Source organism: Falco rusticolus, chromosome 5, assembly GCF_015220075.1.
Source record: "Falco rusticolus isolate bFalRus1 chromosome 5, bFalRus1.pri, whole genome shotgun sequence".
Lineage (NCBI taxonomy): Eukaryota > Metazoa > Chordata > Aves > Falconiformes > Falconidae > Falco > Falco rusticolus.
The window spans coordinates 22,305,672-22,331,548 of NC_051191.1; the positions used below are offsets into that span (position 1 = coordinate 22,305,672).

General features: G+C 42.3%; 1 protein-coding gene across 1 annotated transcript in view; it reads left to right on the forward strand.

The window, feature by feature from the left end:
- Positions 1–25,877, forward strand: part of GRM3 (glutamate metabotropic receptor 3) — a 113,939-nt gene that overhangs the window by 43,777 nt on the left and 44,285 nt on the right. Inside the window, exon 2 of the mRNA XM_037390406.1 lies at positions 19,614–20,217. Within this exon, the coding sequence (XP_037246303.1) occupies positions 19,720–20,217 (498 nt within the window). The 5' untranslated portion in view covers positions 19,614–19,719. The remainder of the gene's footprint in view (positions 1–19,613; positions 20,218–25,877) is intronic.

The following is a 25,877-nucleotide window of genomic DNA, read 5'->3' on the forward strand; positions in this document are numbered from 1 at the left end:
AGAAGTAACCAAAAGAAAAATGAGGTGTGCTGCAGGTTTACTTCCCTGTTGCCTTGCTGAGCTGCCAGGGGTGCTAAATAGTCCCTGCATGAAGATCATGCCACTACTTTAGACTTGTGTGCACTAAAGCACAGCTAACACTCTCCCACAATTGTTTCCTGAATGCTGAAAAAGCCAGAAAGCCCACATGCAGACATATGTGTATATGCTCATTGGTGACTCTTAGGCTGATGGAAATTCTATAAATTGCTGACCCTGCCTGGAACTGTATTGCTTCCAACCAAACATCAGCACGTTGGTTTGATCAGCAGATCTAGGAGTTGAAAATGGGTTATCTGAAATAGCAGGCTTAACAGTCAAAAGCAGCAAAGCTCCAAGCCTCCATGCTGGCCAGCTGATGAGTTTTTAATTTCTCCTCTATGGCTCCTGAAATGCAACAGATAAACAGGAACAAATCTGTAAGTTATTCCTGTTGACCTTGAAGTATCAATGGAGAAAGTTTTCACCTTCTATCAGCAGTGAAAATAATGAGTTAATGTATCGATATGGACCTCTAATCATCGTGTTAATATGGTCCACGTACTCATTTTGCAGATCTGTTTGTTCCTTTACTCAATATTCTTACATTGAGGGCTTACCCACACCTGCAGCAGTCACTCAGGGGCACCAGCATGCGTCTGGCAACACTGATTAGTTCAGGTGCATCTGTGTCAGGTAAACTGCTGTCCCAGGCAGTGAATGCAGGTGTGTCCATATACCTGAGGACAAGATCCAGCTCCACATCTTGTGCAGATATCTGCTAAAGCTTTCCAATATTCTTACTACACTTATTCAAATTCTATACACTTTGTACTAGATCCATCAAATAAGAGAGGGAAATAGGAGGAATTTAATTTTTCCACTTGAAAAATTATGAGTCTTTCATTTCTATGTCTTCCCACATTACATTCATATTTAATTTAAGATTTTTAGTGGTTCTAAATAAGCTCCTAAGATTCTGTTTAAGCACAAAATATTAATTCAGGATTAATTAATAATTCTGAAAACAGCTGGAACAAGAGAACAAAAAGTTTTTAATGTCAGCAATGGGCCAGATCCATCAATGAGATAACTATGATTGACACAAATGGAGTTGCTTTCACCAGTACTTAATTTGGTCATTATATGCCACAGTTTTTTATTCCCCATGGTTACAGTTCTAGCTCAAACCAGTCTGTTGGTACAAGAGAGCTAACAGTTCACGTCTATTATGCTTCTGAGTGGGTGAACTGGTGCAGCCAGTCAGAGGTCTCGTGTTGACTAACAGATATGGATTTAGCAACTGACACAAATCCTTGAATTCATCTTGAAAAACATAGGAGTTTTCTCTCCGTGTAAGAGACCCTTTCAGTGGTGCCTGTTGCTAGATTTGTCAAACACCTCCCAAAGTGTAGCGCTCTCGAGCCCTGTTTGAGTGGAAATGCAGGGTGTGCTCTGCTTGATGCTCAGGTTAAGGTGACCTGAGAGTGGGCTGAGGGTGAGAAAGTTTCACCCAGGTATTTTGTAAGAGATAAAAATGGAGATGGAAGGACTGCTGCTTTGCCGTGTAAAAAATTCTAGCAAGCTTTTCTTTGGGAAGCAATTGCTGCTGCTTACGCTCTGAAGCAGGACACTGAGAGTGAGCACAAGAGTCATTTGGTCAAGATTTTTTCTAAACCTCTGAGAATATCCTGAAGCTAGGCTGTTACCAGCCCTTCAACATAATCACCACTTACACATACTCAGGAAAAACTTCTTAAGAGACAAGTAGCTGAAGCCTTTAAAGAGTCTGTGCTCGATGAAAACACTTGAGCTTTTCTGTGCTTCTAGTGCCATCCAGAATAATCCCACACAACAGAGAAGGAGGCTGCATTGCTTCGCTGTGTCTGCTTGGGACCAGCTTATCCATGCAAAGAATGACAAAAGCACAGAAGCAAAGCCAGGATTTTACTGCAATTGTTAACATCCAGCTATGGTAGGGCTGGCCACCAGAAGAGTCTCTTCGTTGTAAGCCCAGTCAGGTAGAAAGAAAGAAAAAAACATGCCTTGCACTGTACAAATAACTTGGGAGAAAAAGACTGCTAGCATGAGGAGGGGGAAGGCTTGGAAGACAAACACAAGGAGATTGCAGCTGGGAATAAGGAGTGGGCTACGTCTAAGAGCTGCTGAGGGATTGAGCTGAGCAGTAATCAATGAAGAGAACAGTTGGCAGACTGGAAAAATGGAACTTCTAGCATTTGCAATCCTATTGTAAAAAGAAAACTTCCTACATGCGAGTACCCTAACTGTAGAGTACCAAGTGAGTTCACCAAGCTCATGCTAGACTAACCAAGGCATGCTCTGAAGATAATAAGAGCATTTATCTGTCATGAATGCAAGTTTATAGATAGATCATTTGATCTGTTTCACTTTATTATGGATTTGCCATTAGCTTTCATCTTTAGCCATGCTGACAGGATCAAAAAACATATTTATTACACTTGGTGGGTTTTAATCGACTTTGCATTTTCCTGTGAGTAGAGCTGGAACACAGATAATCTGCAAAAGACACTGACAATCTTCCATTTTATTCTAGTTTATTCATATTTTTCCAAAAAAACAAGCCAAAGAGCATGTCACAGATGTATTCTTCATAAAAGCTTTACATAAGATTTGAAGTAGAATAAGCGAGCATTAGCCATAGAAGAGAAAAAAATGCAGTGGGGAAAAAAAAAAAAAAAAAAGCTTATCCTCTGGGCTTGATGAAGAAAACAGCTCAAAGCTAGCAAATCAATGATCCCAGAATGAAACTGAAACACTGCCCATAGAGAATGGATTTGCAAAATGTGATTTTTTCATATGGTATTTCTCCTACTCACAGAGGGGAGTTTTTTAGTACTAAGGCAGAAGGTCTGATGCTATCAAGGTCTGATAGTATACAAATAATGTGACAGAGGGACTGGTCCTTACCTATATCAGAAATTTAAGAGTGCATGAAGGAGAATCCTTCTTTATCTAGGTACCCTTTTTGTAGATGTCTGCATGTGAACTAAATGACTTAAGGTGCATTTCATCAATGTAGTCAATAAAGTGTAGGGTGTGATTCAGCCTAAAACAGAAGTCTCTGGTGAAATGAATTGCAGGCCAACCTCTGTTGGCTATGCTGACCTCATTGACTAAGTGGGAGCCTAAAGGGTTCACTTGATGCAGAAAACTCCATTGTCCGGCCCCACCAGCCCTGTTTGCAGTCAGTGGAGAGAAACAGATACAGTTGGGTGCAATTTATTTCATCCTATTCCTATGTCTAAAATAGATTAGATTAATCACATCCTATAATTGACTAAAACTATATGTTGGCTTACATAACAATAGGCGAGGTTTAAATGTTAGAGCTTGGGACATTGCAAGGATAAAGGAGTGCTCATAGCATGCTCTGATCTTTTAAAGGCTGGTTTCCTAAGGAAATAGAGCTTATGCAATTCCATTAACTGTCAATTCCAATAAAGTTTGAATGCTAGCCAGTTTCAACAAAATTGCACAAAATATAGACCTCAAAGACATTAATTTGTTACAGGTTTCCTTTTGAGGAAAGGAAGGTGGGTGAGTAAAGGAATGGAGAACAAGATTTAAATCCCACTTGAAAAGAAAGGCTGAAAAGTGAGCTCAGCCACAACAGTAGACACCGGAGAATCCTCCCTGGAGAAAACCACAGGAAAAGAGACTTTTCATTAGGTCCTTTGCTCAGGCTCCTAGGCTGTATTGCTGTTGTAACCTATCTTGCGTCAGCTGGAACTGCCAGGCAATATATCCATCTTGGAAAAAATAAAATGCCCTGGCATTATGCAATGTCAGAAAGAAAACACTCAAGCTGGGACTCTAGTGTCATATGGGGATAGCCTGTGTTTGAGTGAAATCAGTGGACGTTCAGCTCTGAATTCAGTAAACCCCAATTTCACACCTTGCAGTCTTGTTTTAGAGAGGAAAGCTACAGGTAGGGCACATGCATCCAGGCCAGCAAGAAATCCTTGAGTCAGGGTGACTGATCATCTCTGACACCTGTACTTCTGCATGAGATACGTTCATATTGCAGATGAAGGTGTCTGTTCTGTGACCCACTAGGATGTACCAAAAGCATGCAGTCTGTGACGTGTAAGTTGTTACTCACGTATTGCCTTCATTTTATATTGAAGAGATGCCATAAGATTTACCAATTTAAACACTGATGCCTGCTTTCACAGGACTCTCGCATTTTTCATTTATGTTTTTCATTCCATTCATCCAGGAAAAGGCAGAGGATTTTGGCCACACTGATTTTGCTTTCCTGAGAAACGGTGTGCCAGCACCCTCCATAGCCAGGCAGCTGGGCCTGAGCCCTGAAGGGAGGGTATTTCACTGCTTGTTGCCAAACTGAGTGTGATAGTCCTAAAAACACATAAAGTCATTCAATTAAAAACTCTGAAAAGTGCAGTTCTCCCTGCAAACCCTCGTGTAGCTTAAAGGTCTAGGATATAGTCAAAGATACCATTCTGCCCTAGAAAACAAATTTCAAAATTTATCTCAGCATTCCTTCACATTTCCATGTTTGTTCTCCTTCCATAATTCCCCTCTGCCCAGGTGCTGTCAGTGAGACTGACAGAATTTGTCACCAGGCTCAGCGATGCCCTGCCCCACGGCCAAGATGCTGCTGGAGCACAGCCTTTTCTTGGGCTGCCGTTTCCTTCCTGATTTTTCCCTTGCTCAAAGACACCTCTGCAGTTCATCGTCTGCATGGACCCATGTAGGGTCCTTGTCCTCTCAGAGCCAGGGGGCTGGCATGGAGGTAACACCAGAGCCTGAGCCCCACCCTCACCCCAGCCTGTTCCCTTCACATGCATCCACACAATAGGAAGAAGAGATGATCTGCAGAGATCACTCTTCTCCATCATTTTCCTGCCCTGTGAAACAAGCTGTGGATCTAGAAGAATATGCCCTGAGGGGAGTGCAGCCTGGATTACTGTCTGGCACGCATGATTCCTAACCTACTTTCTTCGCGTGCACCTGGTCTTGCGGTTTCTCAGCTCACATTTTCCAATCACTGTTTGACAGGAGAATTTGGGGTGATTTTCACAGAATAACATTTGTTGCGTGCCCATGGCCTCATGGATGGTTCTGCTGGTGTTCCTGAAGCCACTAGAAATGTTGGCAGGCATGGAGCTTCTCCCTGATCAAAGCCAGAAAGTGCAAGCAAAGGAATGAAATCCCCACCTCTGGTTCAGTTTTGTTAACAAATACAAGTAGTGACTCTTGGCTAGTTCCTGAATTCTTTAATGGGATTATTACTCATTCACGCTGGCCTTGGTGAAATTTAGGATACAAGTATTAGTCTTAAATTGCAATGAGAATTGTAACAACAAGAAATCTTGTTATTACAAGGCACACAGGCCACACAGAAAGAATATTCAGCCCTGGCCCTTCCAAAATAAAACTGATCTAACTCCTCCTGTAGTGAGAGAGGAGTACATCCCTCATGCGGACTGTACCTTCCAAGAAACAATAAACCTCTATACAAACAGCCATGCAAAAGCTTTAACACCTCCTTGACCAAAACTCTCTGCCTCTGGTAAGGGGTAAAAGGAGCACAGTCAAGATGTCAGTTCAACCTGCTTAGCTTTTAGGCCTTTGAGGCAGTAAAGTTAGGGTTGTTTTCACCCTAAGCTCCCGCTTTCCACAGTGAAGGCAGCACCTACAGAGTATTTCATCCCACCCAGAACAGGAATTTCCATTTGGAGGTTCCTGTCTCTATCCATCCATCCATTGTAAAGGAAACCAAACAAGAAACCTCACTTTAGATGTCTAAAATTAGATATGAGCATTTGTTTTTAGCAGACAACTCTGGAAATTGCATTCTTTAATATTCTGTTGTGGTTTAACCCCAGACAGCAACTACGCTCCATGCAGCTGCTCGCTCATTCCCTCTACCGTGGTGGGATGGGGATGACAACCGGGAAAAAATGTAAAACTGGTGGGTTGAGATAAGAACAATTTAATAATGGAAATAAAACATAATAACCATCACCATAATTATAACAACTGTAGTGAAAAGAAGAGAGAAAGAGAGGAATAAAACCCAAGGGGAGAAAACCACCACAAACAAGTGATGCATGATGCATACAGTTGCTCACCACCCGCTGACTGATGCCCAGCCAGACCCCGAGCAATGAGCGGTGGCTCCAGGCTGACTCCCCCCAGTTTATATACTGGGCATGGCATTCTATGGTATGGAATAGCCCTTTGGCTGGTTCGGGTCTGCTGTCCTGGCTCTGCTGCCTCCCTGGCTTCTGCCCCTGCTCCCTGGCACAGCATGGGAAACTGAAAAGTCCGCGGTTTAGGGTAAGCACTTCTTAGCAACAACTAAACCATCAGTGTGGTATCAACATTATTCTCACAGCACATCCAGACCACAGCACTGTACCAGCTTCTAGGAAGACAATCAACTCTATCCCAGCCAAAACCAGGACACTCTCTTAATTTTCATGCAGGCATATTACCTTTCCAGTATATGAATGAGGCAACATCAAAGAAGGAAGGGGGGCAGATCAAACAAGGAGGTGTGTTTTTACCATGAAATCCAGGTGGTTTTACTACCTAAGCTCCACAATCCCATTTCAAAGCTCTGAAGGTGATTTGGTGGTTGCTAATAGTTTCATGGGTTCAAAGGGAAAATGTCCACAATAAATCTATTGCTGGTTACAAAATTCACAAGAAATCACAACCAGCATAGGAAACTCCCAAGTTGTAAGTTGTTGGAGATTGGGAGCTTGTTCATGGGAAGTAGCACAATTTTTGCTCACTGTCATAGGCACCAACTTTAACCACTGTCAGAGAAGGATTTAGAGAATGTGGACCACTGCCTTCACACAGTGCAGTTGTTTGCAATCCCTTTACAAATTAAGGTAAAGATTCTCTCTGCTAGTGCACTCATGTCTTCCCAGCAAAGTCAAATCAAGAGTCCTCAGTTTCCACAGACTGTGAGGCAAGTCTTAACTCAGTAAAGTCTCACAGCCATGTGCTTTGTAAACAGTGACTATGAGGTATAGAGGGCTTAAATTGCTGTCCCACATCTTGCAGCAGTCCACAGGGGGACAGCAAACCAGGAGTGCAGGCTGTACCCTGAGTAAACTCACACCCTGCCTTTCTGAGGCAGGGAATTCCTTGGGAAGAATTCATGCTTACTAGTCCAGGACAGATTTCTCCCCCAAGAACTTTTCCAGTGACCCTGAGCCTGTGCAGGCATTTAGCATCCACACTGTCCAGCATCAAGAGTTGAGCAGCTGTTGAGCAGCTCAACAGTATCTGGCAGGAGATCCCCCGCCTTCATCTGTTCTGAGCGTGCAACCTACTGCCTACCCATGTGCATCCTCCCTCTGTACCAGAGGAGACAGTGAATCACCATCACCCATGCCCTGCCTATGTCCGCTATGGAAACAGATTATCAACAGAACTGCTTTCCACTCTTGCCAGTCAGCAATAAATAGTTCACATCTACATACCTGCCCTCTTTTCATTCTAGTTTTTACCCAGGATTGGGGAGCCACTTCAATGATTTCCTCTTAGAAGGAGGTTTACTCTATTCATTCCCAGATTACATCTTCTCGTACCATTAACAGGATCCAAAACACACATAACTTCCACTTTCCCAAGAGTAGATTCACTCCTGGGGCACTCAACTGCAAACAGAGCCTTTTTTTCTGTCTATAACTGCCCACACTTCCAGCCTGTTTCGGGTCCTAGTAGGTATGGCATTCTTGTACACAACTTGTCTGACTGAAGATAGGGAAAGGACTTCCAAATGACGTTTTATGCAGAAGGAGCTTGGTGGCCAAAACATCTCTCTCTGAATAGTTTTTACCAATTAGTGCGCTTCATCCAAAGTAAAGGATGAACACAGCTAATTTCACCTTGCTTTATTTGAGATGTGGCCATGTGTAAGAACAGAGGACAAACTTTGCACAAGTTTAGGAAAAGGTGATTCTCCTAAATTCACTAGAAATTGTTGAGATTATTCCTGTTGGCCCTTCTACTCTATCATCATGTCTGAGATTTGGCAGCACGGAGTGACTCCTCACAAGGAGAAATGTTAGAGACACGCAGTGTTCTTTGTCCTCCGACTCAGCTAAGCCCTTCATCTGCTGCCAGGCATGCTGATGCAGAACACTAGTACTGTTCAAGAGACACTAAACAGGGCCTGTGTCTTTCCTTGCCTTCATTATCAAGGAATTCACCCCTCACACCATCAGACCATGAAGTATTCTGGCAGAGGTATTGAGGACCAGGCTCGGTGGACTGCGAATTCAGTGCTGTGGCTGATCAGATGGCTGAAATGCCACGTATTATCAACACAGAGAAGAATAAAGACAAAGTGAGTGTTAGAGAAAGCTGTTTCCTCTGCCACGCTGAGCAGAAGGTGGCCAGACTACATGTGGCAAGGTTCCTGGGGTGTCCTGGAGCACTTGGTGACTGGAGCCACAGCGGGCTATCAGGCCGTGTCTTGATGCAGAACTCTGTCATGTGTCTTCTTTTATAATTTCTGCTAAGTGCCTCTCTAAATTTTCAGTTAAGCAGTTGTTGCCATAGCAATGGTGATTTAGAGTAAAAGAAGGGATGTGAGGCTCTGGCTCTTCACATAAAAAAAACATATATGTATATGCGTGTACACACACTATTGTGGAACTGCATGAAAGGAGCCAAGCAAACAGCTTACACTAGATCTGAGGGGTGGACAAGTGATACAGAAGAAGAAGCAGCTTGCTGCAGGGTGGAGGTGTTTGCTCCAGGATGCACCTTCACGCAAAGGCTGAGTCCAAAACAGAAATGAGCCTGAGTGGTGACTGAACTATATTTCATTTCATACCAGTAGAAGTCACTCCCTTGGCCAGGACAAGGCATGTTTGTTACTGCCTTTGTAGGCTATGTCTTTGCAGAAACAGGAAAAAATTGTTTTCTCGGGTTTATTTTTATTAAGAATAACCCTTACTGTTTGCTCTTCAACGGGAAATGCCTTTCAGCAATCTACTCCTGGTGTTTATACTAGTTTATTTGCCAGGGAACAGGCTACCAAAAAGTCAATAAACTATGTAGGTATTGTATTACCTCATTTTGGGTCCACTTCTAAGATTTTTCTGCACTCCTAGCACTCACATTTCTGGTGGTCACAGTAGGACAGATCTGGAACTCCTGGGTTTTATTCCTCACTTTCTGACATCTCTCTGTGGGGTAACACCTTAAACACCTACAGCTAAGGCAAGATTCTGCCCACATACCTGAGCACATGTCCCTGGGGACTTTGGCAGAGTTTAGTCTTCCTCTGACTGAATGTGGCTAGTAAGTAGAGTAAGGTGACACCTTGACCAGAAAATGCAGGCAGTGTCTGAAATTAAGTGCTTTGGGAATTCTTAGCCTGAGAGTGAGTTTTAGGTCCTGGTAGCACTAACTGATGCAGAAGAGGAGACAGTTTGCAACACTGGCTGGGACTCAAAATCTGTCACAGTCCCAAATTAGACTGATTGTGAATGGCCTTTTTAAAGTCCATAAATTCATAACAGGGCATCCAAGTCTGAAAAATGTAGCCATAAACTTACTCTGGCATACTTTTTCCATCCGTAAGCCCAGACAGGATCATGGATCAGAATTAAACATTACTGTGTTCCTGTAAGAATACATGATTTAAGGTTTAAAAATTATTTGGTGTCCAGAAGAGAGCCAGAAAAGTATTTTCTAAGTATAGCTCTTTGTTGTGGCTTGTTTCTCAGCAAACAGAAACCTCCAGCTCCTGTTCCCTATCAGTGACATTACCTGCTGCTAAGGGGCAAGCTGAGTGAATGGCAAGTCTGAGAGACTGAAGATACCATTTCCATCAGGCTTCCAGCAATACTTTCTGGCAAAAGGCAAGGCAGTCTCACACCTTTCTTTGCCAATAGGAAAAGAAAAATGCAAAGAGGATCACTAAGTTGGCCAAACCCATAGGTTTCAGTGGTTTACTGATTTCCAACAGCTGCAAATCAAATTCAGTAAAAACTTTAAAACAACCCAGTTCCTGTAGATAGCTGAGGGCAGCTTTTGTTTCCAGTAAACTTCTGTGACACTTGTGATTAAAACTATAAAAGCAGTAAGCACAATTCACAATCAATTATGTTTTATTAATGTTTTTTTAATACACGCCACAGCCCAGTAATCATGAAGCTGTTCAACAGCCTTGTTCTAAAATCAGCTAATAGCAGGATGTAATTTGCAGCCGCTCTGCTCACTTACAAAACACTGGCTCTGTTAATTGTGATTTCACACTCTGCTGAATGCTGTAGCCTGGAGGTAACATTCACGTGATGGAAGAGTTACCAGTCTGGGCTCTGATGGGGGAGGAAGAATCATTGCAGGAGAGGCTACCGATTTTAATCCTTTTATGTAAAAAAACAAAAAAAAAACCAACCCAAAACTCGGCAGCAAAAAGCTACAATGCATGCTAAACAATCTTTTCCTGTCTTTAAAAACCCAAACAGTCTTTCCCTGTTTAGACCCCTTTCTATTGCTTTGTGTTGCTATCACGAACAAAACAAAACATATGACAGGTAGGTGAAATCCTGTTTGTGCAGTCAGGCACAAACTCACACTGTAGGTGCTCGGTGAACTAGTCCACCTCAAGCAAGTGCCTCGGTTTTCATTAGAAATATTTTTGTGCCTTTGGAGGACCTTGTGTCCTCTTAAGTCAGAATAGGCAGGAGATTCTCCTGGGGGAGGTCAAGGGTGCCTAAAACGTTGCCATATATTAAGCAGGCGAGTGAGGCTGTTTGAGTCTCATCAGTAAATGGTTAGTGGTGATGAGGCAAGAGTTCAGTGCTGAACAGCCATGGGCAAGGCAGCAGTTCCTGCTCTGTGAAGTGCTTGCAGTGCATATGTCAGGGGGAGAAATATTGCTTCTTTTGACAAATGAGAAGAACGATCTTCACTTGGAAAATTCCCAGCTGAGCATTTGGTACCACTGTGGCAAACTGGGAGATACAGCTCAGACCAGACAGGGGTGGAAGCACCAGCCTGGGAAGGCTTTTATTTGACCTATGTCACCCTGAGTCACAGGGGGCGAGAAGGAGCCACGGGGTGGGGGTGGGGGCTTTTCCCACTGTTGGCCATCCCCTTTGCTATTCCAGTTTCTCCTATCCAGACCAGTGACGTGGAGGGCACCAGGCCAGGTTTGAATGCTACTACCTGGGGGTCCAGGCCAGGACTGGGTGCCGTTGAGTGGCAGCAGAAGTCATCCCACGTACAGGTGGGGAAGGGAAAGGGTGAACGCTTAGCTGCTTTGCAAGGCCCGTACGACTCTAAGGCTGGCTGTTCTGGCAGGCAGATCAAATCCGAGCGGAAGCAATAGTGAAAAAGAGTCTCTGCCCTCCACATATGCAGAGGTTCAGCCATAGTTCGGCCGCATTGCTGCAGTGAGGGAATGTCTTGGCAGAGGAGTGATGAGAGTGCGATCTGGCAGCTCGCACCGATGCTGTTCGGAGGGAGCCAAGAGCGCACAGGCAGAGCACCTCAGCTGGAGCATAGGCAGAAACTCAGGGAGAGATGTGGGCCCAAGAAAAACCCTGCAGATGTTGCAGAGAGCTGAAAAGTGATTATGAGCACAAGACAGAAATGAGCTCTGCAGGGGCAGGAGAAAATAGATGCTTAGGAATCAAGTAAGAGGGAAAGGCTAAATATTTGTCCAAAGACTAAACGCACAGATTCTCCTTGGAGGGTTATATTTAGGTCGGTGTGAACTTCACTTAGTTAAGCTTCACTTGCATCAAGCCAAGCGTTAAAGCTCCTCTTAGCTAAAAGTTTCATCCCAGGACGTGATGCTGAAAATGTCACGGTTCACTTCATGTGGGAATACTCTGCATTTATGCCATTACCTCTGTCACCCAGCCTTTGACATCACTGACCTCAGCCTGGTGATGGTATCCCTGCAGCACCTAACAGGAATAATTGCTGTGACATCCACAGGTCACAAGCCAGCTGCTGCTTTGTCTCCAAAGTCTTTATACTCCCATTTTTCCTCTTCCACGTCTTTCTGGGACCACACAGGGAGACTGAGACTAAAGTCGACTAACACACAATCAATAAGCAGACAGCACTTGTCTGTTCGTTGCTGTCTCTGCTGGTGTGCTTTCAGCTGTCGCCAATGCCTGGAAGAAACAAGCAGATGGATAAAAAGCAGTAGGATTCTGCTCAATCCAAAAAAGACAGACGGGAAGATGGTGGGACTTTCAAAGGTCTAACCCTGCATTACATCAAGATCATTACACCACAAATCGTCCAGATGGTACAAAGCCTCAGGCTCATGGCTGGATTTCTCAATACACTCAAATATACTTATTGTCAAAGTATGGAAGAAACTCTTAACGAGTTAGAAGACTGCCCGGCCTGACCTAGATCTCTAGCTCTGGTGATCTGCTCATTGCAGCTCCCTTTCCTGAGACCAAACTCACTCGAGAAAGGCTTGGCCAGAGCCAAAGGCACTCATGTAATTTAACAAGTAGCAAAGACCCATATTTCCACACCACATTAATGTCTGGTTAATCTCCAGGGGCTCCTTGTTCCTCACCAGGTTAAATTAATAGATCTTCTAATCTATATAGTCCTTTAATATCTAGAAACTTCAAGAGTATCATGTCAGAGACATCTGTTTTCCTATGTGATTAATATTTTAAATTCTTTTTGAAACAGGGTGAATATATCATAGATCTCTGAGGAAAGAGCTGGGCATCTGTTTTATGTTGACATTGTAGAAAAAATAAAGCATCACTTGTTGATGCTAACACAGTACAAACAGCAATTCAGTGTTCTGATATTTTTTTTCTCTTATTCTAAAGCAACAGAACATAAGTTTGTGTTTTAAGAGGAACAGTCTCCTTCTACACTGGTGTATAATCGCTTGCTTTATATGTCATTCTTTATATTGAAATCGCTCCTAAATTTTTAGGGCTTTTCAAAGTCTTCTGCAGTATGCTAAGCATGGGATAAACTTGTATGGTTTATACTCTCGTGCTGCTGGCAGTGGTAACTGTATTAATTAATGTTTTTCATGTATGGGTTTCCAAGCTGAAATGAAAGACACAAAATCACCTAGATGTAAACCCATTTTTGTCATTTTTCATAAGGAAAGAAAAAAAGATAAATTTCTGAGATATAACAGCCAGCAATTGAAATTTAAAGCACTTTGATTCATTTTCAGCAAACTTTTGTGTCAGAACCTCATTAACGTTTCATGAGAGGAACTTCTCCATTTCCATGGAAGAAATTTACTTGTTTTCTCTACCTCATCTCATTTTCTGCAACTTTTTTCATTTTGTTTTGTTGTTGGTTGTTTGTTTTTTTTTCCTTCCTGATTTAAGCTATCAGATTTCAGCCAGCCAGAATCAGGATGTGAGCAATTTGTGTACCTGGCACATATCTGTCACCGTAAGGCTTGGGATCCTTTACAAATATTTCTCTTCCAGAGGTGACGGCATCTCTAGTTATAATTGGTAAGGAGACTCAAGCCTGTCCATCACTTTCCAACGAAGTAAGAAGCCTTATCTTTCAGTGCAGATCTCATCCGGTATTAAGGTCAAGTTCTGGCAGAACACATATAAATGTGCCAAATATGTTGGATGAGCAATGCTGCTGTGCAAGTTATCCATGATCTCTGAGAGAAAGAAATCATGGCATTTAATTTGTTGTGTCAGTCTTGAGAGAGGTGCCAGAATTTTGAGCCAAAATTGGAGTTGCTTTAGAAACCTGCTGCCCTAGGATAAGATTTGTACGATACAGCAAGGGCTCAGGGAAAGACACCTCTCTGATGGGGTGGCCTTGGAGACAGGTATATTGATAGAACTCTTAACTGCTATGCTGTACAAGAACACAGGTGCAGTAAGCCTCCCTTGTGACCTTCCACTGAGTACAGTCCTCCTCCAAAGCAAGTTTATTGAGGGTGGCAGGTGATACCAAGTTGACATATGGCTCCAGGCACCACAGTATCACATTGTAGTCCTGAATAATGCATTAAAAATCCATGACTGCCAAGAGGGACCCACCCACAATAGAGCTAAACATAGACTTCTCCAGCACCCACGTCAGCTCTTGTTGCATCCTTTCTCAGGCAGCTGGGTAAACAGATGAGCCCTGAAAAATGCTGTAAAGGGGAACAAGTGCAGAGGAATTTAGGATATAGCACATGGTAGAGATGAGGGCAAGACCCTCTAGAGTTTTAACCCAATCATGTAGATTGGTCCAATTTGTTAGTTAATGGTGTTGAAAAATGACTAGATCTGAAGTGCTTCAATAAAGTTTCCCAATAAACTCAATAATTTTTCCCATTCCATCCTTATAAGTAGAAAATTGGAAAGTCTATGGCTCTTGGATAGACTGCCAGTGCTAACCATTGACGCTGGTATGGTAGAAGGTATCAGAAAAATTATTGATGCATGAACAATCATACTCAATTTATAAGTTGTCTGGCTAAATGAAAGATTCAACTGCACTTCTTTTTGGAGTCTGACACCTAAAAAAATAGACTGAATACACTTAGCCTAATAAGAATTCACCCCTGAACCAATAGCACAGGTGGAGCAACTCTGTGTGCTGTAAACAGAAATCCTGCAGAAGGCCAGAGCTGTCATGTGGATATAGCCCTTGGAAGAAAGCCATGAAAGACAGATTTCATTTTGGAGATGATATCAGTGGAATACTGAATGTAGAAAACCCAGACATCCTCTTTCTCATGCTAGTGGTCACAAAACCAAGGTTGTGCACATCCTTATTAAATAAGCAAACTTGCACCAAGAAATACTGTGTTTGTGCAATCAACTTTTTACAGGAACAGAAATAGTCCACCAAAACTGATTATTCAGAGAGAGAGGCAAGGGTATTTTCAACAAGAGCAGCACAGATGCCATTTAACACAAGTGAGTTTCTTTTCCTGAAGGAAGTGCTGACAGTGTCCCTCAAGAGCAGATGTAGCTCTCCCCCATGGACCTCTGTTGGTGGAAACAGAAGGGGATCCAGTGTGCCAAGAGATCTGTTTCACAGGCCAAGTGCTACTGGCTAAAGTTCACATAGGGAAGTGCTGGCAGAAACCTTCTGATGCAGATATGAAGACCTTTCTCCTCCCTGTTTCTGTTTATTTTTCATTTCAATATTTGGATTGCTTCTATACTTATGCTCTACAGCTATTTCCAGCAGGATCAGCAGCCTATAGGGCTGGACTGTACATACTTTTAACATTAACAGAACACCTAGAACAATACAACACTGCCTGTAGCTGGTGTTAAAACATTAAATACCAATGAAAAATGTAAGAACTGCAGCTTGATCAACAGGTACTTCTTTTTGAAACATCCCTGAAACATGCTTTTAGTAGAAGGCAATACTGCAAAGACAAATTGTTGTGGTCAGTGGGGTCACTTCCAGTAGGAAATGACAAATCTCAGCTCTGGGGTGCTACCCTCAGCATGGTTAAGGGGAGGAATATGGGCTGTATCAGCCTGCAATGGCTACAAAATGTTTGTATATATAGTCATGACTTATGCAAGCTGCAGAGAAAGCATGTGGGAGGTGCACACCAGAGAGAACAGGAGAGGAACCGAGTTGCTAGCCCATCTTTGCAAGCTGCTTTAAAATAACCTCCCTTCTTCACATCAAGCTGTCTGTTCAGTGTCAGCATAGTGACGCTGCTCAGCGGCCACCCAGATCTGCCTCGCAGCTTCCTTCAGGAGTCCCACCACCAGGAAGCATCCCTACCTCACAGCCCAAAGGGGAAACCTCCCTTTGCATTAATTAAAGGCAAACCAGCCTTTGCATTAATGACTCCACTCCCCAGCTGGTGCACTCAGCAGGACACTGCGATGCTGCTACATGGGCAGCAGTGCACAGGCTACAGAGTCTGCAGAAGGAGAGAAGCACACGTGATACCCAAAGCTGTGCCTTTGGTAACTGTCTCCGATTTATAAACAGAGGATTTGAACACGTGAAATAGGATGACCATGTTTACCTGGAAAGCAGGACTCCACATATGTGGTGTCTCCATACAGTTTCCAAGCCTATATGAAAAGTGCAGAGCTTCCCAGGAGTTGCCAAGTGGGGAGGCTAAGGTGACTGGTGTAAGTGGGTGACTTCCACCCATAGGCACCCCTTACCAAGCAGTGCATCCCCAGATAGAGCAGGATTACAGGATTGAGTCATCTGTGTTCTCCAATCCAGGTGGGTTTCCCATTGTCTCCTCCCTTCATATCCCTGGACACCTTCAGACCAGTGCTTTCAACACAAAGTGTCAAGGGAGAAACAGAAATGGCCATGTGTATTCCCAATCCTCACCATCTTCAATAGCTCCTTGACTTCTGCTGAGACTGATCCTCTGGTGTGCTATGACTGGTTTCAGTTTCCCTCAGCAGGGTCACTGTAACAAGTGTAATTGATAAAATACAGAAATCCTTTGCATTCTTTGCAAGAAAAATCAGTTCTTTCAATAGTATCAATCATTTTACATATACATTTTTAATGTGCAATGTTGCAATAATTTCTGGTACCTTTCTAGCCTTTATTGCTGAGGTTTCAGAGTCACATAAATCCCTGAGACGCACATGGTGTAAGGTGGAAGGTGTTGCCATTTGCAAAAACAAGCACCTCTAAAGGAGTCAGGAGGATGAGGACACCTCCTTGCTGTTTCAGGTAAACCCACTGTAGCTGTAGGCATGTCCTGGGTAGGTTTTAGAAAACCTTACAGAAAACTCCATTTATAAGCCTTTCCTTTGACAAACTGACTTGTTCTTCATAATATTGAAAGGCTGTTGAAAACAGGCTGGTTTTAATACGACCTTATAAAGACTCACATAAAAGGCAGCAGGAGTAATGGGAAGCAAGGGAGGCTTATCATTCAGGTATCAGAGGATCACTGGAAAAGGTCAAAGTTTGACTCTTGGCTGTGCTGATGACCTTAGGTAAATCATTCAGGAAGAGGCTTGGAAGAGAGACCAGCTTGCTTAGGAAGTTTTTCAGAGTCAGTGCCTCAGTGGGAATCAGGGGGTGCAGGGTACAGCTGAAAGCATGTTCTTCAGTTCCTAAAGGGAAGCAGAGACCTTTTCAAAGTTTGATAGTGATTGTGAGTGCTGAGCAAATCAAAATCTGAACTGACTCTTTTGAGAATCTCATTTCATCTTTCTGTGCCTCTTTTGCCTCAAGTGTAAAACAGGGAAAATAAATATTTTACCAGTGTTGTAAGCATAAATGTATGAATATTTGCTGAGATACAGCGGTGACAGAAGCTACAGAAGTAATTGGGGTGGATATTGCATTTAAAAAAATCCCAAGTCCTGTTTTTATCTAAATGGTGGATTAGTGATGAGAACAATGGAAGTTGATTCAACTGAGTTATTACCCACACAACCATTTATGTGACAAATGCCACTTTTTTGTCTGATTATTATTTCCAACAGGATAGCATCACCATTTTATATGCCATGTATACACTTGAATAATATTTGGTAAATTATAGTACCAAGCCTGACACAGAAAGTACCGCTGAATACAGTTATGTCATTACCCTCCTAACATTACCAGAAAATACATTTCCTGGACCTGAGTAATAAACCAGAGGTGATCAGCAAACTAGCTTGCTTATAGATCACTGAGGGATGATGATGCTTGTTTTCCACTGAGATATAACTTATTTCTGAATGGAAAATTCTGCTGAGACAGCCTGCAGCTCAGACCACACACATGTTACTAGGACAGCAGAGAAAGACCTTTAGTAGTGCACTGACACCTTACTGATTTATGAGAAAACAATGTTGGACTAAATATGAATGAGAAGCTATCCTTTCACACAATTTGGTACAGCAACACAGAATTGTACCAGGATAAACAGCTGCCTTGCAGTAAGCGTGCTCATCCATCATTCAGTGTTAAATATTAACTGTTGCTTATTTCAATTTCTTTGTGTTGTTTTTAAATTAAAAATAAACCTGCAACTCTAACAATATATACTCTGTTAAGGAAAAGGTAAGTATAGAAATAAATTATTAAAGTGACCTACTTAAATGTTACCACACTTGATTTATCTCAGGATTTGGAGATCAAGGCAGCCCCTTTGTCATATTTGAAAAGATACTGACAAGGAGTCTATGGATGAATCGTGCATCTATTTTGCATAAATAGACTTTGTGTATGCATATTTATTTACAAATTTGTTACAACATGAGCTTCAATCTAAGGCTTGATTTTTCTCCATTTAAGGCCATTGGCAAACTGGTCTTGACCTTACTGAGAGTAGGATCATATCGTAAGTACATACATCTCTGCTGTGTTCTCCCTTTGACCTGAGCACTGAACTGTGATTAACATTAAAGAGAGCAAGTCCCGCCATAAGCGTTTTCATGCCCTAAGTAAGCTTCAAGTATGAGACCCCTCCTTGTCATGTCTCTTTTTTTCTTTCATGTCTCTCTTTTTTTTTTTTTTTTTTTTTTACCTTAACTTGCTTGCAAGATAATCTTTCATGCCTTAAGGAGGGCATGGTTTTGTGATTAAGGCATTTGATGGAGATCTGGGTTCACTTTACAGGCCTTCCACATAATAACTATCCTTGGTGTGTCACTTAAAAGTGCCGTGCAGAACTGCAGAGCTAACAAATAAATGGACCACAGACCATCCTCTGTTGGTGACACCAGCCAACATGAAATGGCCAAAACACTGTGACCACACCAAAATTCTTTATTGGGAATGGCCCCCAGTCTTTTCTTGTCCATGAACCATGCCCAGGCACTGTTTAGAAGAGCACTGATTGACCTGAGTCAAAACAGTCCCAGGGAGCACGTTAACACTTAAATGGTATGACATGGACCTGATTGCTTTTTTATTGCAGACACAGCCCTCAGTTACTACCTGCTAAAACAGGGCTTCTCCTGTGTTTCATATATTTGCCAAAGCCCCAAACTAAAGGTAAAGCCCCAAGAGGTTTCTCTAGTCCTCCCATTGACTGCACCAGGTGAGCAGGCTAGTAAAGGAAGGCAGGGCAGGTGGGCTTCAGAAAGAGGCTTTGGATCTGAAGGCCAAATGCTGAATTTAGCAAAAATTAACAGCAAGGAGACAACACTATGACAGTGTTGTCCCCGAAGGAATAGTAAGTAGAGCGCAAACAACAACAAAAGAAAGAAAAATCTATTAAGGAAAGGCTGGAAGCAAATGGTAACACAGTGAAGGAGAATACATAAGCCTCTGAGTCCAGAAAAGAAGAGAGGATAGAATAAGAGAGGATGGTATGAGAAACACCTCAGAAGCAGTCTCTGTCCTTGCAAAATGTAAAACATTGTTGAGTAGTGGTCAACACCAGATATATTGCCCCATAAGTCTGTGATCTTTGCGCATAGCTGTCATCGTAGGTGCTTGGCCTGTATTCAGTTATGAAGCAAATGGAATAAGGTGCTTTATGAGAATGCAAGACAACTATATTTCTTACTTTCTATGCTATGTCCAGCAATCCCTTAACCTCTGCTCTTGAATGTTTTGTTGATAAAAGTTTTATAACAGCTCACATCTCCTGTCACCTTTTCTAATTCCTCTCATCTCTTCTTTAGAAGTCCAGTGGAAAGACTTGTTGGCTTCTTCTTCACTAGCTTGTGGGACCGCACCTCAAATTTGGCAACAGATCAGAAGGTCTGAAGAGCACTTTTGCACCCACCAATGTTTCTTAGAGCTGCTAAAACAGGACCAGTGAAGATGTTCACCAGACTCCAAGTCCTTGCGCTAGCTTTATTTTCCAAAGGAGTTTTCCTTTCCCTAAGTGACCACAGCTTTGTAAGGAAGGAAATTAAGATAGAAGGAGACCTGGTCTTAGGTGGCTTATTCCCAATCAATGAAAAAGGCACAGGGATAGAAGAATGTGGGAGAATTAATGAAGACCGAGGCATCCAGCGTTTGGAGGCCATGTTGTTCGCCATCGATGAAATCAACAGAGACAACTACTTGCTGCCAGGAATTAAGCTTGGAGTTCACATCTTGGATACGTGTTCCAGGGATACATATGCCTTAGAACAGTCTTTGGAGTTTGTCAGGGCATCTTTGACTAAAGTGGATGAAACAGAGTACATGTGCCCTGATGGCTCATATGCCGTTCAAGAAAATTTACCATTACTCATTGCAGGAGTCATAGGTGGTTCCTATAGCAGTGTCTCCATACAGGTAAGTCACAGGAGCCCCATGAGGTGAGAATCATTCACCTGCGATTCCTGGAACAGAACCACTGCTTACATAAGTTTGACAATAAAGCAAGTGTTAGCTCAATCACTTTACCCTAGGGATCAATCTAGCATATAATTTTAAATTAATTTATACTAGTTTGATTCACCCTTTAAAAACACTTGCTATAGTTTAACTCTCTGGCAGCTGGCCACTTCCTCTTGCTACGGTGTATCCTAAGGGCACTGAATTTTCCAAAAGTCTTAGTATTTATTCTGAACTTCGCATGTCATGAGACTTTTACGACTCCAAGTTCAGATCTCTGCTTTCACATCAACAAAAATTTATATCACCTATATTTCTGAATATATGCATTCCTGTCATGCTGCATGCACATAAGATTTGTCACTTAAGCAACAGAGATTTAAAATGAAAGAAGAAATCCTTATTTTACTTCCAGGCCAAAATAAGTAAAAATGGCATACTAGCCATAAACTTAAATTAGACCTGACCAAATGATTAAAGGGTTTTAGTGTCTTAATTAAGCACACCAAAGCAAATAAAAATTATTCTCCTGACTCAGTGACTAAGGTCTCAAATGTCCCATGCAGGCAGTACAGTTTCTGAATGGATCCTAAATTTGCTGTCTTCCCTTTTGTTTCCATATTTAGTTTATACTAAGACAGGTTTTGCCAGGAAATGTTGCCTGGCAGAGTGCAGTGGAAGCACTCTGTCAGAAGTCCAGCACAGAAGACAGATGCCCTCAGTATATCTTGCTCCCTCCTTCTGGCACGTTGTAACTGGAGCTTTTGGTTGTGCAACATTAGTCACAAATAGGGTCTCAGTAGGGTGTTGGAGAGTATTTGCAATGTCTTGCAAAGGTGTAAGTTGCAGGTGGGTTAAATGCTCCCAGGTGGGTTAAATGCTCCATATGTCTTTCCAAATATAGTTTTATTGCATCCTTGGTTTCAGTTGCAAAGGGCTAAACATAATGAACCTTTTTGTTCTTGGCTTCCTATTTTATATATATTCATTATAAAACTTTAACTCCTTGGCATTTTTTTCCTCACTAAGTGAACACGAAGAATTAATATGCCTCCTTTTTTAGCAGAAATTCTGGACTTCTCCCCTTCAGACCAGGTACTCCTATGGCAGTGCAGCCTCAGATATGCTAAAGTGCCCCACACACACACCACTGCCAGTGCACTATCCATAAGCAAAAATGCCCCCTAGTTTCGCTGAAGTTTTGAAATCTACACAGGTCTCATTATTTTGGGTTAAATTAAATAAACCAGTCCACATTACTCATAATCACAAATGAATGGTGTCTTAAGCCCAGAATCAGGTAGGCTAAGACCCTGGATCTAGCATTTCCTAATGGTCACCTAGAGGTTTCCAAAGGCACCAAGACTTGACAGTGCTGGACCACTATGAGCAATGTATTTTTCCAGACCAAATACAGGCCTTAACTATGCATCAATGTCAAAGGAAAAAAAATGTTCTTCTGTACTACAGACCATCCCAGCAGTGACAGAAAGCCCACAAAGTTTCATTTACCTGTTTCATAAAGAGGCCAAGAGTTCACCTAATGCTCATTTCAGTCAGAATTACTTTGGGGGACTGGCTACTGCTCTTGTCAAGGCATTAAATCCCACCGGGCTTGGGAGCATGGCAGGTTTCCATAAGACATGCATGAGCGCAGAAGCAGCATTTCAACAAACTACATTTTATTTCCTTTTGTGTTCCAATGTGTGGCTTGTCTCTTTATGCATATTAAGGAATACATGGGCAAATGATTACCCATACCACAGGAGCATAGTTTCTGCAGAGCAGAACCTCAGCCACCTCTCATACTAGGAGTGGTTTTGTCCCACTGTGTATCAGCTAGCCCAGCAAGGATGTGTCCTTCACCAGTTACATGGGTCTGATCACTTGGAGTACAAAGAACAAGTTCCAGGGCTGGAAAAGAGACCTGAAGAGGAGAAATGATAGCTACAGAACCTTGGCAACACAATCTGTAAGGAAATCATTATTCACTGTTTCTTCCTATCAGACAAAGAGTATATCAAATGACAGGTTGTGGTGGATGCTAAAAACTAAATGAGTTCAAGAAATGACCAGAAAAAATCAGGAAATTCTGTACAGATACCACCTCTGGCTTGGCAATTCCCAGAGCTGCAAGTATCTCAAGGCTAGTAATATATACTGAAACATCATATACTTGCCCTGTCCCACTGGTGGAGAGGGGGCAGTGGTTTTGCTCTGCCTTTGTTCTAGTTATTTGTGGTTAATCTGTTCCTTAGTCCACCCTAAATTCATGTGTGTCCAACAGACATGGAGTAACCTAAAAATCACATTCATAAAATGTGGAAATGGTACAGATATTTCCTTCCCTCTCAGAAACCCTGAGGCAGCCACACCACACTCCTAAAAAGGCCTGGGACCTCTTACACATCTGTCAGTCTGTCCCTTTGAAGCCAGTCTCTGGTGATCACTGGCATTAAGACTAAATCCATATTCGAGGCAGCAGAGTGGATGCAGTACACATAGAGTACACATAGTATATACAAATGCTTAATATTCCAAAAGCTTGGGTTGGGAGCAGCTGTCAGATGGAAACCAGAAGTCCTGGTAAGAGACTCTCATTCAATACATGTGAAAATTGGCAATGTAGCTGTATGTCACCTGATTTTCAAAACCTGGGAGGGATGATGAAAAAGTAGTTATATCTAATATTACTCTATGATCTATACAGCTTCCCTGTAGTTGCCTGTAGTTATTCAAACTTTCTTACACAGTTCCTCAGACAAATAAATAAATAGGTTCACAAATCATTCATGTCATTGAGCACTTTCCAGCAAGAAAAGAAGTATTCAATTGATTACTTTCCCTTAACATAGATTGGGTCGGTCTTCCTTCTGTCTCTCTTTTCTAGCTTTCCTCTAGATTTCACACTATCTATTAAAGGTGTAATTAAGCCATCCATTCCTTCTGCTCATCTTGTTAGGATAGTCAGTCATGGCTTCTGTTTCAAAAGAAAATCCTTGTCAAGAATAATAGGCATTGCAGACTCAAGCCTGAAGATGTAAGGACTTCAAAGCATTAAAGCCATGCATTTTGGTGCCACACCAAAAGAAAGGACTACCAAATTTCAGAGACAGTCACCTGTAAATAGTAGCTCCAGCAGCAACTGGAATCACACCACTGCTGAATGTCAAACCACTTCAGCAGGCACATCTGCAGGGCTAAGCATCCCCATTCCCCATGCTTTCAAACAGCGCTCAGGGGGCTGGGTGCTTCCAGATGTAGCCCTGTCAAGCATTTCTTTTTTGCCTGAGAGCTGTAAATATCATAAAGTCCACAGCAGAGTTTCTTAGCCTTAAAATAAACCATGCTGAGGTCTTCAGACAAGAAATTATTTCTGCTTCATATATTTTTTTTTCCTCCTGTGAATTTGCCACTGTATTTCAATACTTTTTCTTCCCCTCCTTTCACCCTCCCTCTTCAGATTTTTGTCTGGACAGCTGTCTTCCAAATGACTTCATGATGCTCCTGCTGTCAGATTTCTGCTTCTTTCATTATCCTTCCACCAAGGAAAAAAGAATTTGCTGGTAAATCAGCAATGAACACCTTCCCCACTGAGTCACTATGCATGATAGGCACTTTTTTGCAGAGAATAAAAACAACAAGAGAATGCAAAATGCTTAATTATTTTCTGGTCAGACTAAGCTATTATCATTAATGATGATCTGGATAATTAGTTTTTAGATGTTGTGTTTAAATTAGCAGTGAGCCCAATCTGCACAGCATTTGATCCCAAAAAAATCCAAGCCAGGATTCTCAGTCAATAGAAGGGCTCATGTAAAAAAGCTGTTTTCATGAAATAAAATTCTGACCCGAGCTGAACCTAGGATCAGAAGGTAAATCATCCAAAGTTCAGAGGACTTTGTTTTGGGTTCATGGCTTTTCATTTGAGTCAGATTATCCGCTCTCTCCTAGTTTACAAGAGAAATTTCAAACATATTTTCCTTGGAGATGTTCAATGACATTGTAAAAAGGGTAAGAAAAAAAAAACCCCACTCTTCATTTGCACAGAAGAGCACCCACACAGCTAAACCGAATGCCGTGTTTAAAACACTTAGGTCAGCTCCGTCAGGAATATGCATGTGTAAGCAGGAATACGACTATTCACGTGCTGGATTTTTTCTTCTCTGTTCCTGAAAACTGGAACCATTTTCTGAGAATGAAGATTGGGGTCCATTCCCTGCAGTCAACTCTTACAAACAGTAAGACATTCCCTTAGGTGGGCTGGGTTTGCATTTCCATATCCACCATATTCATGTAGGTATAGAGCTTTACCTTTGTGTAGTTCCCTTTATGCTACCAATCCACAAGACCTGCAGATCACACTTGTGAAAGTTATTCCCAAGTTAGAACCCTCATCCAGAAAAAAGTGGCAGAAAAGACACCAGTACCCAGCTGTCTTCTCTTTAATTCCTTGTTATGTCTTAAGTAAACTGGAGCAAAACCACTGGAGAAGGTTCAAAGGTACATTGCTGCTATCACAAAAGCTAAGGACTCTCTCCTAAGTGACCGACCATCTGGCATGAAATTCTGAATATGTACTCATTTACCAGCCATCTTCTTCTAGCTGTCACTTCTTAGCCACACGAGTCTGCCAAGGGCTCATGGAGCCTGAAAGCTAATTACCTCAATTTCCTTCCTCCAAGGATAAACCATCTTCCAAACAAAGTCTTAACAATAGCTTGCGACTTCCATAACCATACAAATAGTGCAAAATCCTTAGAAGAACTACATGGGGGGGGGGGGGGGGGGGGAAGAAAAAGCAAGCAAACAAACAAACCTCATAACATATGGGGCTCTGTCTCCTTGAGCATGGACCCAACCGGGATATGGGCAGGAGAAATGTGCAGGGGGCTGCAGGGGTTCACCAGGGACCACAGACCATGTATGCCATTTGTGATGCACGTATAGAGGAGCTTTGCATTCAACTGTGCAACAGCAGCCACTGGCGATTTTGTGCTTGTAAAAACTAAACCAGATCCTTATTAAAAGATCTGTTCGGTGAGATGGGCCACCTACCACTAACATTTAAAGCTACACATGCATTTGCTGACTTCCTGGTGTCTCCTTTAAACTCTTTCCCTCTTATCTCTGTTTGTCTTCCCTCTCCACTCCCTCTCAGCCAGATCCTTGCGGTTTGTTCCTAGCTTTGTTTCCGTTCCACATTCCGAAACAAACCACCACTAGGTTGAGATTTTCAAACTGCCCAAACAGCACCGGCCATGTCTTTCCTAGAGATTTCAAAGGAATGTGAGTACCTCCCTCTGGCTGGCTGCTTTAAAAATCCCAGGGTAACTGATTCCTTTACAGTCTTTTTGATTTGGGTTTGGTATTATTTTTTATTCTTAATTTTTTTTTTCCTTTGGTGTGACCATTTTCTCCTTTTGCCAAGGGGAAATGATATGGTTTTAGGGGGGGATAGGTAAGTAACCCATGAGATCACAGGTAAGAAGGAAGGAGCCCTACCATGTTACAACTGGGAAAGGATGTAACTACAAGAGAAAGCAGCCAAAAATAGGAACTAGTTAGGGACACCTTGACATCACCCATACTCATACTGTCCCTTCTGACCAGGATTT